General features: G+C 46.5%; 1 protein-coding gene across 9 annotated transcripts in view; it reads right to left on the bottom strand.

Annotated features, from left to right (window-relative positions):
* Positions 1-943: 943 nt before the first annotated feature.
* Positions 944-16,776, bottom strand: part of IRAG1 (inositol 1,4,5-triphosphate receptor associated 1) — a 119,645-nt gene continuing 103,812 nt past the window's right edge. For all 9 annotated transcript variants that reach the window (XM_043903037.1, XM_043903064.1, XM_043903090.1 and 6 more), the window contains 3 exons: positions 11,696-11,815; positions 10,229-10,363; positions 944-4,471 (listed from right to left, as the gene is read on the bottom strand). In XM_043903037.1, coding sequence (XP_043758972.1) covers positions 4,228-4,471; positions 10,229-10,363; positions 11,696-11,815 — 499 coding nt within the window. In that variant the 3' untranslated portion in view covers positions 944-4,227. The remainder of the gene's footprint in view (positions 4,472-10,228; positions 10,364-11,695; positions 11,816-16,776) is intronic.

The raw sequence follows: 16,776 nt of genomic DNA, 5'->3' as shown, positions 1-16,776 counted from the left end.
CTTCAGTCTAAGAACTCTGTATCCTTTTTCCTTTCTGTTTCAATTTATCCACTTCTTTCCCAAGTACTTCTTTTTCTTGTAATCTCTTCTCAAAAGTCAGCCAAAAAGGGTTCACATACTTCAATACTCTGATTCTTTTCAGCCGCTTCTCCTAGAGCTATAGGTTGCCCATGGACTGCCTTTAAGTTATCATGGGTAAGACTTTACCTATTACTTTTATTTTATTCACAGCACAGGTCACCATATTTCCAGTCCCTGATATCCAGTGTTCTGGTTTCCTGCCACTTGACTGCTAAATCAGTGTCTCCTATTGTGAAAATTTGTTCTTGAAGTTCCCTGTTTCTGCTTCTGTATGTGTTAGTCAGGGTAGGCTAACTGCTATAATAAACATTCCTGAATTTCTGTGGCTTAATATGCTAAAATCTTATTTCTTGCTTGTCCGTTGAATTCTGTGAATGCCCATATGAAGACTCAGGTTCTACTTAGTGGTGCCACCAACTTCTTGGCCCTCGGGCTCTGAACTGAATGCTCTGAGTCTGGCAGGCAGAAAGGGGACTACAGGGAATATAAGGTACTGCACAGGAGAGTCTGTTTAGGAAACGATCTGGAAGGTTCACATTTGCTTGCCCCTTGCTGCAAGAAAAGATGAAAAAGATTGTCTAGCTGTAGAAATCAGATTGGTAAAGTGTAGCAGTCTCTATCACAGAAAAATGTACTGAAAAAAAAAAAAGAAAAGAAAAAACAACACACCACACAAAGACCAGGAAGATATGGGAAACTAGGGTCAGGAATGAGGATGAGGAGAGGAATTGATCCAGCCCCTGGAAGGGATCTGGTGACCCAAGGACTGGGAGGCCCTGTCACCCAAAGGTAGCTTCTAGTTCAGGGCTGGGCAAGGTTCTGACTCAGCTCCACAAAATGAGGAGGCATTTGGCTGCTGCCAAAGGTTTGGAAATGTGCTTTTATTTTCAAACTCAGGTACGTGACACTCTATAGTTCGATGCTAGCACACCTGTGTGAGGTTTAACAACATTAGGAACTGCCAGCCAGTGGTACATAAACCCCGCATCGCCCTCTCCTCTTACTCCGCCAGGCTGTGCACGGGAGTGACACAGAAAGTGGAGGTCCTTTAGGAGGGGACAGAGCGGCACCAACAGCAGAGTCCTAGGGCCAAGCAGAAATGTCAGACCTCAGAGGCATGGTGAAGGAAGGGGACTTTTATTTCTGACCAATATCACTCACTGTTGGACATACAGGGCCTGTTTCTCTCCATTTCACTGCTGCTTTGGCAACAGTTCCAATTGCGTTAGGTCCATCTTCGCTTTTAAGAAATACCGAGGAGTCCTGTTTCAGGAATGCCCTTGGTAATGTGATTATTCGTTTGTTCCTTCTGGTCACTTCTTGTCGTTGACCTCCCTTACTCATAGAGTTGTTTGGCTGAGGGCCTGGTCTGGAAGCATTCTTGCAGGCCTTTCTATGAAGCGGCTGGAGGCTCAAGAGCTCACTGCAGCTCCTCTCCTGGCCTTTGTCTCAACCGGAAACAAAGGTGGGAACCCTGTGGCCAAGTGGGCAATGGGTCAGCTCGGCCCGGTCCTTCTTCAAGGCAGGCTGAGACTGGCCAGCCCAGAGTCCTGCCTCACAGCCACACTCTCCGGAGCTCTGTTTACATCCTGCCTTTGGCTCTGAGGGCCTAAAGCTCCTTCGGTGTGTCTGATCCCCCATGAAGAGGTAGGGCAAACCATCCATCCGTGAATCCAATGTCTGTCTGCCTTGATCTGCGCCTCTTTACCTTAATGGCACATCCTGGGTCAACTCTGGCTTGGACTTCTCTCACAGTGGTTTTCTTGCCACTGAAAAGGGTGCCCCCCCCCAAAAAAAAACAAGCTGTTTTACTGGGGGGCCTGATCTAGGTGGGTCTTTCTGAAAGAAGTGGTTGCTTCAAGCCCAACCCTTTAGTTTGGAAATGATGGTGTTAGGTCACAGAGTAGATTGAAAAAATACTAATAAGTTGAGGTTAATAAAGATGCGATTTCTCTCATTCACCATTTGAGATGGTGGTGGTGAGGATGCTGGTGCTGGGAAGTATGCAAAATGTCAGCTGTTCCCAGACTGCTCTCCACCACCTTGCACACTCACTCATTCTTCTGACCAACATTAAATGACACCCTCCCAAGCATCAGCCACCATGCTAGGCACTTACCCAGAGAATGGGTAAGACATGGTTCTTGTCTTTGAGGAAAAACACTTGGAAAGACAGACACATAAATAAGTTATTAATATTATGATACACTGTAGTAATGTTCATTAGTAGTAGTAATGAAAATGCTTTAAAAGTGCCAGAAAGTACAGAGAAGGGTATGACCTATTAATATGGTCTGGTGTGGAGTTGGAGGGAGGCCATTAAATCTGCATGGAGTGGGTGATTTTTGCACTTGGTCCTGAAGAGTGACCAGAAGAAAAGAGGAGCACGGTGGAAGAAAAACGAGTGTGAGAAAACAGTCTAGTTTGGGAACCAGAAATGACTTGGAGTGGCTGAAGGGCCACCTGGGGGTGTGGGGCTGAAACAGAACGTGTCCAGATAGAAGACCTTTGAAGAGGCAATTTAGTGCAGGGTTAAGAGTACAGCCTCTGGGACCAGCCTGGCTGGGTTTGACTTCCAACCCCATGGGTATCCTTGGCAAGTTACTTGTGTGTGTGTGTGTTCAGTTTCCTTATGTGAAAATGGGAAGAGTCATAGCTTTTTTTTTTCTTTTTCTTGAGGACACAATGAATGAATCCTTATATGATACCAGTGTTTGGCTCATAGTAAGTTCTACATAGGGTCAGCAGCTAAAACAAATGACAACAGCAAAACAAGAGCAAAGACGCCACTACAAAAGCCACACAGAAACCAACACTCCCCAGATCTGATGCGGCAAGAAGGCAGGCAGTGGCTCTCCAGGTGGAGCAAGAAGTCAAGCTGCAGGTAGGATTTGCTCTGTTTTCTGCTAAGCAATGGGAAAGCTCCAAGAGCTACACTTGGGTTGGGAATCCCACTGAAACTGGAGCACTGCGGCGGAGATGCACACTCGCCCGTGGGCACAGCGGAGTCAAGCACACTGTGTTTCCTCCTTTCCCAGAGAGAGCAAACTGGGGATAGACCATGCGGTAAGCATGCATGTGTGCTCAGTCGTGTCTGACTGTCTGTGACCCCATGGACTATAGCCTGCGAGGCTCCTTTGTCCATGGAATTGTCCAGGCAAGAATACTGGAGTGGGTTGCCATTTCCTCCTCCAGGGGATCTTCCCAACCCAGGGATCGAACCTGTGTCTCCTGCATTGGCAGGTGGGTTCTTTACCCCTGAGTCACCCGGGAAGCCCCCACCACGCTGTATAGCAGCTTAGAATTAACACTGGAAATGGAGACCAGCAAGTTCACCACGCAAGTCATGAGTTTTCAGTGTTTCTCAAACATCGTAAATCCACGTGGAGAGCTCACTGAACAGGGAAGTGCCTGGTGACTGCCCCACACATAGTGAAAATCTGTGGGTTGGCTTTCTGCCCAACACACACCCAGAGCACACATTTGGAGGATAGTTGACTTCATGCATGTGTGAGCTGTGTGTGTGTGTGTGTATTGTATGTGTACAGAGGCATATGTATTAATTTACATCTTCCCATTTCATTTCAAGCACTGAGCTAAAATCAGCCTAAATATTTTTGTGAGAAACCTTTCCGTCTTCTGTAAAGAGAAACTCTGATTGCCATGGGGAGGCTGGGAGGCTGAAGGAGAGTCAGTAAGAATGAGATGTGAAATGGGAAGATACTCATGTTGCTATTCCAAATTCCAGGTCTGATCCTCAGGGCAGAGTTAGCCCTTAGGCACAATCGTTCCTAATTTCCGATGGGGTGTAGAGAGGAAAACCAAGGAGAGTGGGCTTTTCACGTTCGCCTGTGAGGAAGGTATTTTGTTTCTCCCCAGTCATCTGAACTGGCGCGGCCACCTTCCCTTCTCTTCAAGTCCTGGTGATGGCTGCTTCTTTGTCCACTGATGCTTTTTGTTGATCCTCCAGGAACATCAGCTATTGTGTGTGAATAGCTCCCACAGGGGCGCCAAGTGTGAAAGAACCCCTGCCCATTCCCCTGACGGCAGCAGTGGCATGCCCAGGCCCGGGCCCGACGCATCATGCTTGAGGAAAGGGCAGCAGGCTGTGTGCTGGGGCAGGGCGCTGACTGAGCGTCGGGTCTTCTACTGCTCTGTAGGCTGCTCATGCTGGAGTCCTGAGCTCCACCAAGAGTCCCGCTGGGCTGCTGAGCACGTGGATTTCCCAACGGACCCGTCGGCCTGCTCTACGCAAGAGTTATGGGAACCGTAGAGCCCCAGCACGACAGTCAAGACCAGCATCGCTGCGGCCATCATCCAGATGACTTGCCAATGCTGACACAGTTTGGGATACATGACTTGTAAGAAATGAACCAATTCTTCAAGTTTGCTGTCAAATGAAAAAAATAGGTGGAGGGTTTAGTATATTGGACACATATAAGATGCCCCAACCCATACTTCCATCTGGAATACTTTCCATGTTGTCTTGAGCCGTGGTTCTCCAACTCAGCTGTGCAGGGTTGCTTAGCAGTAATTATTTAAAATACCCCAGGACTACAGACTAAGAATCTTCAAAGATATGGTCTAAGAGTCTACAGTTTAAAACATTTTCCCAGGTGATTCTGATGCTAACAGTCCATAACCTTTATATTAGGAGTGACTGGGCTAGACCACTCTGTTTGTGTGATCATTCAGCCTTTCACACATGCCCTCGTCTATTCATGAGATGGTCATTGACGTCTGAACTTCCCCAAGGCCCAAGATCCAGGTTGGCTGACCCAGACTCCCATGCATCCATGCAGGCCCAGCATCTTTTCTGTACTTAGTGTCACTAATATAGTGATCAGCTCCAAGTTATAACCTGTTCCCTGCCTCCATGTTCAGATGCATAATTTGTTGTGCTCAGTTACACATATGACCATGTCCAGAGTGGAAGGGCTGTGATAAACTCCTAGAAGATTCTTGATGTTGAGTAATCAACGACATGGAACCAGTAACCTCAAGAACTCACTTCAAACCATCCCAGGGGCTTCCAGAGAACGCCTAGCCTCTGGCAACCTCAGGGTGACTTATTCAAGTATTTTCTCAGTCCTACTAATGTTCCTTCCCAGTAAAATAGACAGCCAACAGGAATTCGCTGTAGGATTCAGGAAACTCAAATGGGGGCTCTGTATCAACCTCGAGGGGTGGGATGGGGAGGGAGATGGGGGGAGGTTCAAAAGGGAGGGGATATATGTATACTTATGGCTGATTCATGCTGAGGTTTGACAGAAAGCAACAAAATTCTGTAACGCAATTATCCTTCAATTAAATATATATATATATATATATTTAAAATAAATCTTCCTTCCCAAATATCTCTTCCTCCACTTTCTCTGCTCGCTCCACACTTCTTTCCCTTCTCAACTTTCTCTCTTCTCTCTTTGCCATTCATCCCCTCACCTCTACTTTTTGCCTGTGTCCCCCCCTGCACCCTTGGCTTCCCAGGTGGCTCAGACGGTAAAATGTCTGCCTGCAATGCAGGAAACCCAGGTTCGGTCCCTGGGTTGAGAAGATCCCCTGGAGAAGGAAATGGCAGCCCACTCCAGTACTCTTGCCTGGAGGAGTACTGGACAGAGGAGCCTGGTAGGCTACAGTCCATTGGGTCGGAAAGAGTCGGATACGACTGAGTGACTTCACTTTCACTTTCTTTCCCCCCTCCTTTCCTTCTTCTTCTCTTCCTGACCACCTTTCAACTTTTCCACTCTTTTTTTGTGGCCCAGTGAAAAGATGGTTGGATGGCATCACCGACTCAACGGACCTGAGTTTGAGTAAGCTCTGGGAATTGGTGATGGACAGGGAAACCTGGTATACTGCAGTCTATGGGATCGCAAAGAGTTGGACACGACTGAGCGACTGAAGTGAACAGACATTTGGTCAGGTGGCCCACTTGGAAGAGTCCATTCTTAAAGCTTTCTGGAGAAGCCTTGGACACATTCATTACGCTGGAATTTCTTCCTGTTTCTAATTCCAGATCGATCGATCTGTCTATCTAAAACTGAGAATACTGAGCATCACTAAATGGAGGAGGTGAGAAGTGACAGGAGGGCCTTCTCCAGATTTTGAGGTTCACATAGACCCTGCAATATGCAGGCCACTTGCTGAGAAGTAGACAGCTCTAGATGCCTTACGATGGGTAGAAAGATTAAACAAATACCCTCTGTACAAAGGGTACCTGCCTTGGATGCTAAATCATTGGTTGATTTCTTTTCCACCTGGGAAACCACTGATAATTGTTTCAGAAGCAGTTAAGCAAAGCAAAACAGTGAGCACATGAGCCAAGGTGAAAATTATTGGCTACTTTCATAACTGTAGGGGAGAGAGAATTTGGAAATGGAAGCTTATTTTCTTTTGGCACCATTTTGATTCCTTAATATCTATTAAGATACAGTTGGATGCTATGGCACAGTCTTTCTTTTGGGCTGTATTTCTCTGGGCCCCAAAACAAGCTGCTGGAGCTAGAAGAATCCCACTCTCACTCCAACCTTTAGAGGGATTGGGAAGGAGGAGGGCAAGATAGGCTTCGTGACCCTCAGCTGGTTACCCATTTAAAGTCTATAAAAATGGTTAGAAATAGAATTATTGATTAGAAATAGAATTCCTTTGGAAATCAATTTTTGATTGTTCTGAGGTCTACCTACTCCTCTATCAGGAGGGGTGACGTTGCTCCCCCCTCACCTGGGCTAGGAGATGCTGCGTGGGGAGCTCAATACACTGCAGTTTGGGCACATGGTGAGTGGACTGGTGTGTGACTCCCACCTGAGGGATCTGAAGAATGAGAATCTTGCTGAACTACTTGATGCCATCCGAACAGGGGGCCATGAGAGCGAGAACCATCCTCCCACCCCTAGTGGGCCAGAGATGCGTATTTCACTTCAACAGGGTATAGACAGGAGAAGGAAAGCTGGCATAGGATGTCATAGACCTGGAAACACTACCCAGAGGCTGAGCACAGAAGGTACACTTCCAGCTGCCCAAGGACTGGGAGAGAGATTATCAGTGGCCAGCCAGAAGAGCCGCATTTGACCTCACAAAGGGAACTGCTCTTGAGAGATCCTCAGTAATGGTGTGTGTGTGGTGTTCTCTGAAGGTTCCATAAAACACCACACTGAACAAAATCAGAAGGTCAGGGGACTTCCCTCGTCCAGTGGCTAAGACCCCGAGCTCCCAATGCAGGGGGCCCGGGTTCAATTGCTGGTCAGGGAAATAGATCCCACAAGCCACAACTAAGACCTGGCACACCAAATAAATTAGTAAAAATAAAAAAATTAAAAAAATCAGCCTTAAATCCCTGCTTAGGCCTGGAGCCCGCTCACAATAAGACCAGTGAAATAATACCTTTCCTACTCTTAATCTCCGTCCCCTTTCCCAGCCCCGGAGAGGTCAGGCGCTGCATTAGCTAAGCTCGGTGGAGGGCAAGAGTGACAGAGAGCAAGAAGTCAACTCTGTCCTCACTATACGCTTCCTTCCTGAAGCAGAGACAAGCTGACTGGAGGCAGGAAGGGATGGATAGAAGGTTGAACTTTTTAAGTTCAGGATTTTGACTATTTCAGGGATCTAGCCATTTAAATGACTGAAATGAGGTTATTCTTGGGACTTAAAGTTGACCAGAGGACTTCTATTTTCTGAGAGTTATTGGAAAAGTAAAGGAGTCTGCCTAATATCATCTTCACCCCATGGAGCAGTTTTGAAGAGACACTGGGAGCCAAGACAACAGTTTTCTGTTGCATCTTAAGAGTCTCATTCATTCAGTGTATTACACGAATGTTAGAAGACCTGTGTTCTCTGTTTTAGTATAGTTAAGATATTGGGTTGATTCACCCAAAGTTCATTGAAGCTGATCCTCCAGAAAGTAATATTGAGAACAGATTATATTATTATAATAGAGGAGAGATTCAGACAAAAAGACTCTGGCGTTTGAGGTTGAATGTCTTAAATAAAGGATTGGCTGCTGGGGTGATCCCAGTGTTTTTAAAATGCACTAAATAGGACATAGAACCTTTCACAACTTCAGACCCTGCTTGTTAGTGAGATGCCAACATTTCGTGGTGGGAGTTGTGCTTGAGTAGAGGTGCCTGCAGGCAACTGTGTGTGTTAGGGACTTGAGGATGAATGGATTGTCTGGCATTCAAGACAATGGCTCTCAGGATTGGTCTGGATTGGGTGATGGGTGAGGAAGGGATCCTGTGACTCTGAGTGGGCAGCTTCTCTGATAGCAGTGTCAGTCGTTATGGAGAAGATGATGCCGCACTGCTGAACCTTAACAGGTGAAGATGCACCATGTGCCAAGGACCCTTCTGAGGGTGTGCTGCTGCCTGGTATCCATTCCCTGAGGTCCAGGCATGTTCTTAAGATCAGAAAGTGAATCTGAGAGGGAGCAGGGGTTGGGAGCGAGAACAAGGCCTTTCAGGATCAGCAGGACCAAGAGAACCCTCTTGGACGATGGATGTGAAGGGCAGCCATTGCCGTGCACTGCTGACCAAGAGCTAGACAGGAGGAGAGCTGGGCACAGCCTCTCTTCTGCTGGGATTTCACAAATTAGGAGGGAGCCGCCAATGACCCAAGATCAAACCAGCTAGATAAGGTTTCCAGCTCTGTACTTTGTAAGCCAATTTGTTTATATTCCATGTACTCTCTGTGTTCTGTTCCTTTTGTTTTTTCTTGGTGTTTGGAAGGGTTAGAAGTCCCAGCCTGTCTTTTGTTTTGAAGGGAGCCAAAGAAAGGGCTGTTGTCAGGCCTGGGCTTGACTGCATTAAAGGAGAGGAGACAGTGTGGTGGCTCACAAAAAGAGAGCAGAGGACCCCCAGGAGGGACAGAAGACCGAGAAAGACAGGACCCAGTCGCTCAGAGCAGGGACTGTGCTTTGACTGTGAACACTGGGCTTCTCTCCCTAGAAGAGGTAGTGCACTCTAGCACAGGTTTGTTTCCAACTGTGAAACACTTTCTCTTCCCATGAACACTGGAGTTGACTCCTGCAGGCTAATGCCTCTTACTCCGGTTGAATCTTCCAACTGGGCTCTGCTGCTTGTTCTTATATGCTTTGAAGCATATCCATCTCACTTTGAATCTGCATTTTATTACATGATATGGCATGCATATGATTTCCAGAGTCTGCTAGTAATGAGACACAGACAACATACCCCATCCCAAATGAAGCAGCTGATTAGATTAATTGATCATTTTTAACTAAAATCATCCTGGACTGAAGGTAACCTGGGAGGCTAAAAGCAGTAATTTTGGTGAAGTGTTCCAAGTTAGCCGTAACTACATTTTAAAAATCCAAAACTCAAGACTTCTAGTTTAAATGTGCTAGTAGAGATAATGCTGCTGCTGCTGCTAAGTCGCTTCAGTCATGTCCGACTCTGTGCGACCCTATAGACGGCAGCCCACCAGGCTCCCCCGTCCCTGGGATTCTCCAGGCAAGAACTGGAGTGGGTTGCCATTTCCTTCTCCAATAGAGATAATAGGACCAGATATACAAAATTGGGGTCCTCCATTAAAATCCAGGGTGTCAATTTGTCACTAGATCCATAGGGCACAGGTAGGGGAAGATGCTGGATCTACATTACCTTTATGTTACATAGATTTTTTCATGATTTTGTGGAAAATGCACTTAAAATATAAAGTATATTAAAAAAGAAAAATCTGAGTATTTCCAATCCAAAGTAAAAACAATGTCCAGATGACAAAATTTGTGTGGTCACTATGGAAGGAACCTTTTGGAGACTCATGTTTGCCACATATCATATCTCCATGTGTTCTTTCCACCCCCATCCTCCTCTCAGGCTTCAGACCAACCCCCTTGACCTTGGATCTCTCATGGGGATGGCTGGGCAGTAAGTTAACTGTGGTCCCTTGCATTTTCTCAGCTCTTAGGAACTCCTGACCCCACCCTTGGCCACCACTGACCCCTAAACCCTTGCCAACACCCCCTTGTTCACTACTTGGACTCTTTGGGATTCCCTCTGCCTCCTCCTCCAACATGAGTTCCCTCTCAGTTTCTGTTGGCTGCTCACTTAGGCCCTAGACTGCCTTGGACTGGCCCCTCTAGGGACATTGTGCAATGAAGGGAACTGAGACCCATTTTAGCAACTGTGAGGGCTCCAACCTGCTTCTCTGCTCCTTTTGCTCTTCCTCAGTTTCTTCTGCCTCTTCCGGCTCCTCGGGGATCTCACTCTTCTGTTCTTCTTCCTCCTCCTTCAGGTCTTGAAGCTCCTTCGTTTTCTTTAGACCTTCCTGGTATCTGGAAGGCCACAATGAACAACTGAGTCTGGAAAGGCCAGCAGATGCAGAGCATCCTTTCCCGAGTTGCTAGAGGAGGGGCACTGAGCACTTGCAGTGATTCTGCTCTCACTTCCTGTGGCTCCACACAATAGGGAAAAGCCACCACATCCCACGGTGGCTCACATCAGGACGATTTCCCTTCACCCCCAGTCCTCCTTCCTGTTTATGTGAAAGTGTGACAAAACAGATAGGGAAAAAATGTGGGTGCAGTCTCCTGGCTAGATTCGTCTCCAACAAACCATCTGGGAGGGCTAAGGACTGCATCTGCTCTCTGTGTGGCCGTGGAGCCTTGGCTACTCCCCTGTGAAAAGGAGGGGCTGGCACCCATTGCACAGGTGGTGGAACATTTTGAGAAAGTGACAAGAGTATAGCTTGGCCTCGGGAAGGTGGGGCTCATACACAGGCCTGTTGGGAAGCTTTGCAGAAGTGAAATGCACACAAGTTCTCAGTAAATGGTCACAAAGCCAATGGAAGCATTCACTCTCCTCCATTCTAAGTACAGAGGACAGGTATGGGTGAAAAGACAGCCTTTTCGAGAGAAATCTTCTGACTTCCTTCTCCCAGGATTAATATTACCCTGAACATACTTTTTGCTCGTCTAACAACCGAGTGTTTAAGGCCAGCAAATTTGGGCTGGGGCAAACCCCACTATGGTGCAGGTGCCACCACACCAAAGCCCACAGGTTCCATGTCAGAGAGAGGCTGCCTCTCCCTCAGGGGCTACAGGGCAAGATGCTCTGGATGCAGCGCCTGGTCAGAGGTAATTCTTTACCTGGCTGGGCTGGGGCCCTGCTCAGTATTCTGTCCCGTCAGTGACTGACAACAGACCAAAGGTGCTATTGAAGCTCAACTGGAGAAGGGAGTGGCTAGAAGTTGAGGGGACTCCTGTGACAAGAAGAAGGGACGACTGGGGCAGTTCTAGGAAGTGCGGCTGCAGCTGCTCCAGGACAGCGGGCTTGGCAGCGGCGTGACTGCGCTGGGCATGTGTCAGGAAGCCTCAGGCACCGCCAAGAGGAACCCACCCAGAGCCTTTGACTTCCAGATCATTCTGGTGGCTTTATGCCTAAAAAGAGGGCAGTCTGGTTATTATCTAACCACACCCTCTTGCCCCATTTCCTCCTGTCTTTCCTGTGGAACAGTACTGCTCTTTCCTATATAACTCCTTACTCAGGCAAGGAGGTCCTAGGGCCATGAGTTGCTTCCCTAAATCCTTTAAGAAACAGGAAAGGTCTGTGGGAAGGTATCTGCGAGACGTGCCAGGTGGCCTCAGGGCGGCTGACAGCTGACTCACCCCTTGTTGTAGGCTTCTTCCTCCATCCTGGCCTTAGCCTCCTGGCTGATCCCCTCCAGGCAGCTTGGAGTCGGCACAGAAGCAGAGGCTTCACAATCTGGGTCCCCATTCGTCTTTCCACTAGTGAGAAGGCAAGCACAGGACATCCTTTCAGGGACAGATAGGGCATCTGAAAACCAAACCATGTCTTTGGCCTGTTCCTGGCCAGAAGTGAGGAAGCTCATTTAGGTTGAATCTATTTCAATCTTTCTATCTTGAGATAAGATTTTTTTTTAAAGGCCCTGGTCCATGAATCCTCCCTAGACCCCCAAACATCCAGTACTGTACCAGCACCCCTTTTCCCTCCTGCTCTCAAATCCACTTTCATTCTTATTCCAGGAGATGTTGTGAGTAGACAGACAGCTATTGGGAGCTCCAGGGCACTAAGAGGAAGAAGATGGGGGTGGACCAAATGTTCAGAGTCATCCCATCCCTGCAGTCCATTTTCTGCTTCATTCATTTAAATATCTACCCAGGATTAAGTCACAGGCACCTTGTAATGTGCAGGGGAGACATTAGAAAACAAAAGAAAAAGTCTTAGCCAACAAGGAGAACAGCAGGAGAAAATGCCCAAAAAAGTCACACACACACAAAAATAAATAAAATTAATTACAAATTGTGATGACTTTTAGGAGAGAAACAAACTCTGGGCAATGACAGAAAATAACAAGGGAAGAATCTGCTTAGATTGAGTGGCTAGAAAAGGACTCTCAGAGATGGAATAACAGACTTGAAAGATGAGAAGCCAGTCATGTCTGTGGCAGAGGGAAGATCATCCCAGGTAGAGGATGCAGATGTGTGAAGACCTTGAGATATAAAAGATGTGAAGTTTGAGGGACTGAAGAGAGGCAATGAAGTAAGAGTTAACTTCTGGACAAGACATATTTCTGATGCCTGTGAGGTATCTAGGTGGAGATGTCAAGTTGGTAGTTGTATGTACCATAGTGTGTAAGAGGAGAGGTCTAGACTGGAGATATTCAGAAGATAGCTGGTACTTAATGCCAGAGGAATGGAAAAGAATGTCTAGGGACAAGTATGAGGAAAGATGAGACGACCCAGGACCAAGCCACATGCATGTCCACCCTTAGCTCAGGTAGAGAAGTAGCAGCCAGAGAGGTAAGAGGAGAACCGGAGAGTGTGGAGTCCTGGGAGCTGAGAAAGTGCAAGCAGCTCTTTGTGGGAAACCTCCTTCAGCAGGAAGCCCCTTTTCTTGTCGCTTTAGCAAAGCTATATTGTAACTAACCATTCATTCATTTATTCATGCCACACAGCATATGGGATCTTAGTTCCTTGACCAGGAATCAACCTACCCCACCTCACCCCACCCCATCCTGTGTTGGAAGCTCAGAGTCTTAACTACTGGTCTGTCAAGAAGGTCTGTGTAACTAATTTTTAAACCAGGCACCACCATGCTCTACTTATCTCTGGCTCAAGCACAACTTGCCTAACTTTTTGGTTCCTCCTATAGATCAAAGAGGTAGAAATGAAGAATAAGCAACAGATGACCAGATCTCTTCCCTAGCTCCCCCTTCAGTCATTTCCCAAACAAACCATGTGACCAAACTGTGTGAACAATATAACATCTAGAGTCAATGAGACTACATGCAGTGGGGGGATAGTGACCACTCCGACCCCCATCCCAATGATTAACTGAGATGACTTCCCTCCTTCCCTTTAAAGGTTTCCTGGCCATGCAGGATCTTCGGAGGTGGTTTGGGGGGGCAGTGAGTCCACCATCTTCACAGACTACCAGCATTCTGATGAAAGGCATTTTCCTTTCTACCACTTTATTGATTTTGTAAGTGGCGAGCAACGGGACCCTCTTCCCCCGCCCGCCCCGAACATGGAAAGCATGTCAAGGAGGGAGCATTGTCTCTCACACACACACACTTCTGAGAATCTGACTCAGATGTGTATAGGAAAAGTGACTCTTGGATTGGATGCCATGGAGGTCAGGAAGAGCTCTGGTGACACAGTAGGAGCCAAAGACAGATTGGAAAGGGCTCAGTGAAGACTGGGAGGTGAGGAAGGTGAAGACATAGACACAGGAAACTGACAAGGACAGGAAGTAGGGGGACGGTGTAGCTGAAGAAGTGGGTCAAAGGACAAAAGCACATTTGGATGTGGATAGAAATGGTTCAGTAGAGGGGACAAGAGAAAATGGAGGACCAAAGAAATAAATCCGTTGAAAAGGAAAATAGGGACAGACCTTAGAAAGGTAGAGAAACTTCTCCTTAGTCATAACAAAGGCAGGAAGGCGATGGAGATGGTGGGTTGGGAATCTGGAAAAGGAAGATGAGAGGAATCTTCTCATCCAAGAGCTCAAATTTTCTCTATAAAATGGAAAAACAAGGTCATCTACTAAAAGTGAGAAGTAGGGAGGCTAGGCAATCTTGAGAAGGGAAGAGAAGGCATAAGCATCATGAGGTAGAGGTAAGGGGGACAAATGTGTTCAATTAAAGTAGGATAACTGATGGTGCCAGGAGTCCATTTGAGGTATGAAATCATTAGTTGAAAGGAAATATCCTGATGGCCGTGCCTTCTCTATGGATCCTGCAGCTCACCTAGGGCCTGGAATTCCAGTGGGAGTCTTGTCATGGCGGAGACCACAAACAAGCCCGAACAGTGACTAGGGCTTTGCAGCCAGGACTCTGAAGCTCACAGCTGCTACCCTCCCCGACCTCGCAGCCAGGCTTCATGAGTGAGTCTCCTCATTCTCGGCATCAGTTTCCTTGTCTTAGTTTCCTTCAGGGCTTGTAAAATTTACATTTGATCAGGTTGGAAACCAAAACCCATTGTTAACAAGAAAGAACACTCTAAAAATATCAGCTATTCATAACATTTCTCCTTTTTAAAATCACATTATCCACTCCCTTCTATGTGACCTCTGCCTAATGTACAGTTTCTTATTTTTCCAAACGATTGGAAAAAGAGCAGAAAAACAGAGCTACAGCCAAGGGCAGGGAAAGCCATTCTTTTACAAAATGTGGCGGTGGTGGTTTAGTCGGTTAAGTCGTGTCTGACTCTTGCGACCCCATGGACTGTAGTCGGCCAGGCTCCTCTGTCCATGGGATTCTCCAGGCAAGAATACTGGAGTGGGTTGCCATTTCCTTCTCCAGGGGATCTTCCTGACCCAGGAATCGAACCCGGGTCTCTGCATTGCAGGTAGATTCTTTACTGACTGAGCTACGAGTGAAATCCTTACAAAATATGGTAGGGGGTAAAATGTTTGCAGTTATTTCCTGACCCCTAGACTGAGCCTGTGTGTGTGGTAGTTGCTTATTTGTATCTGACTCTTTGCAAGCCTATAGACTGTAGCCCACTAGGCTCCTCTGTCCGTAGAATTCTCCATGCAAGAATACTGGAGTGGGTAGCCATTCATTTCTCCAGGGGTTCTTCTTGACTCAGGGATCGAACCCAGGTTTCTTTTACTGCAGACAGATTTTTTTACCGTCTGAGCTACCAGGGAAGCCCCTAGACTGAGCTTATAGTTCCTTAAATATCTTCTCCAACTATCTGGAATCTTCTCCCCGTGCACTTCAAAGGCTTTGCTCAAATATATTTTCCTTTGCGGAACTCTTGCTAATGCTTTTCTCTCTCTCATACCTTCTGGTTAAATTTGATCTCTCTCTCCCTTTATACCCTCAGGAAACCTCTTTTACAGCATAACTCAGAGCTATGGCACTTCTATACGCATGCTCTTCCTTCTGTATGACTGTGATTGCAGAGAAAGACTGTTTCGTTTGAATGATGCTTAGCTCATGGGAAATGCCTTTAAGTGTTTGCTGAGCTGTGTTGCCTTCACTGCGGCTCATCCCCTGCCAGTTAATCTTACCAAATGGGCAGGTCCTCTATGTAAATGACTCTTTCCTGAGAACTCAGTGTTTGGACTGAGCCGAAGGAATCCCTACGCGTGGTTGTAAACTTGGAGCTGAGCACAGCCTGTGCCCACCTAGAGATTTCTGGGTCAGACACTCATGGATCTTGGCATCTGTTCCCAGTTCATAATCTTGTGTGCTTTCTTCCTGAGATGACTGATTAGAATGAGGCTCATTGTTCTCTCTTGTCCACTGGGTCAAAAATGTTTGCCATTGTGCTTAGCTCTCAGTAACGTGAAGAGATATTTAGTCAAAATGTGTTGTTTGACCTGCAGATATATTAGATTCTATTTTTCCCACGTGGTCAACAGTATTTGAAAGTGACTCCAGTCCTTTCCCATGGTCAGATTTTACCTTCTCGGACTCAGCTATGTCTGTAAGCCACCCCCATTACCAAGGTTCCCTCAGACAAGTCCAGCCTGAGGGACCTTGGCTACAAGAACTTCCTTATTCTTGGTTACTCAGTCCCAGGTTCCTGGAGTTCACTAATAGGTTGATTGAGGGCTAATCCATTCCGGAACACTATCAGCAAAGGGGAACTGTTTAACTGTATATATTTAATGTCATATAAAACCTTTAAGCAATTATCTCGACTGCTTTAAAAATGTAGAAAATGGTTATTTTACAGATTAAAGAGAGAATTGCTCTGTGCTATCGCAATATAATGGCCCCTTTTATGAAGCCAGCCCTGTGCACCGTCCGCATTTATGATGGTACTGATCCTTCAGTGAATGGCCCTGTGTGCACTTTGCACTCCCACCCACTACGCCCTCCACTCTACGCCCAGTCACAAAGTTCTTTCACAATAGCTCACAGGAGCTTTTTCAAAAATAGCCCTTAAATCCACTCCCTTCTTGCATATCACACCGAATTTCTTCCCATTTTTCCAGTTGGAGTGTCTATTAAGAGGTTAAGCACATGAGATCTATTATCTACTAGCTGTGTATCCTCAGGTATGTGATGGTTTCTCTGAGTTTCAGTTTCCTCATCTACAAGACAAAGATATTAATAGTATACCTTCCTCATGGTATTATAAGGACTAAAGGAGATCATTAATGTAAAGCAATTAGAACAGAACTTGGCATAAAGTAAGCATTCAGTAAATAATAAGAGTAATTCTCATTATCTTCAATATTATTCCTTGATTACTCCATACTTTATTGC

Source organism: Cervus elaphus, chromosome 1, assembly GCF_910594005.1.
Source record: "Cervus elaphus chromosome 1, mCerEla1.1, whole genome shotgun sequence".
NCBI lineage: Eukaryota > Metazoa > Chordata > Mammalia > Artiodactyla > Cervidae > Cervus > Cervus elaphus.
Note: the sequence above shows the minus strand (reverse complement) of the source record. Positions and strands in the feature narration are given on the sequence as shown.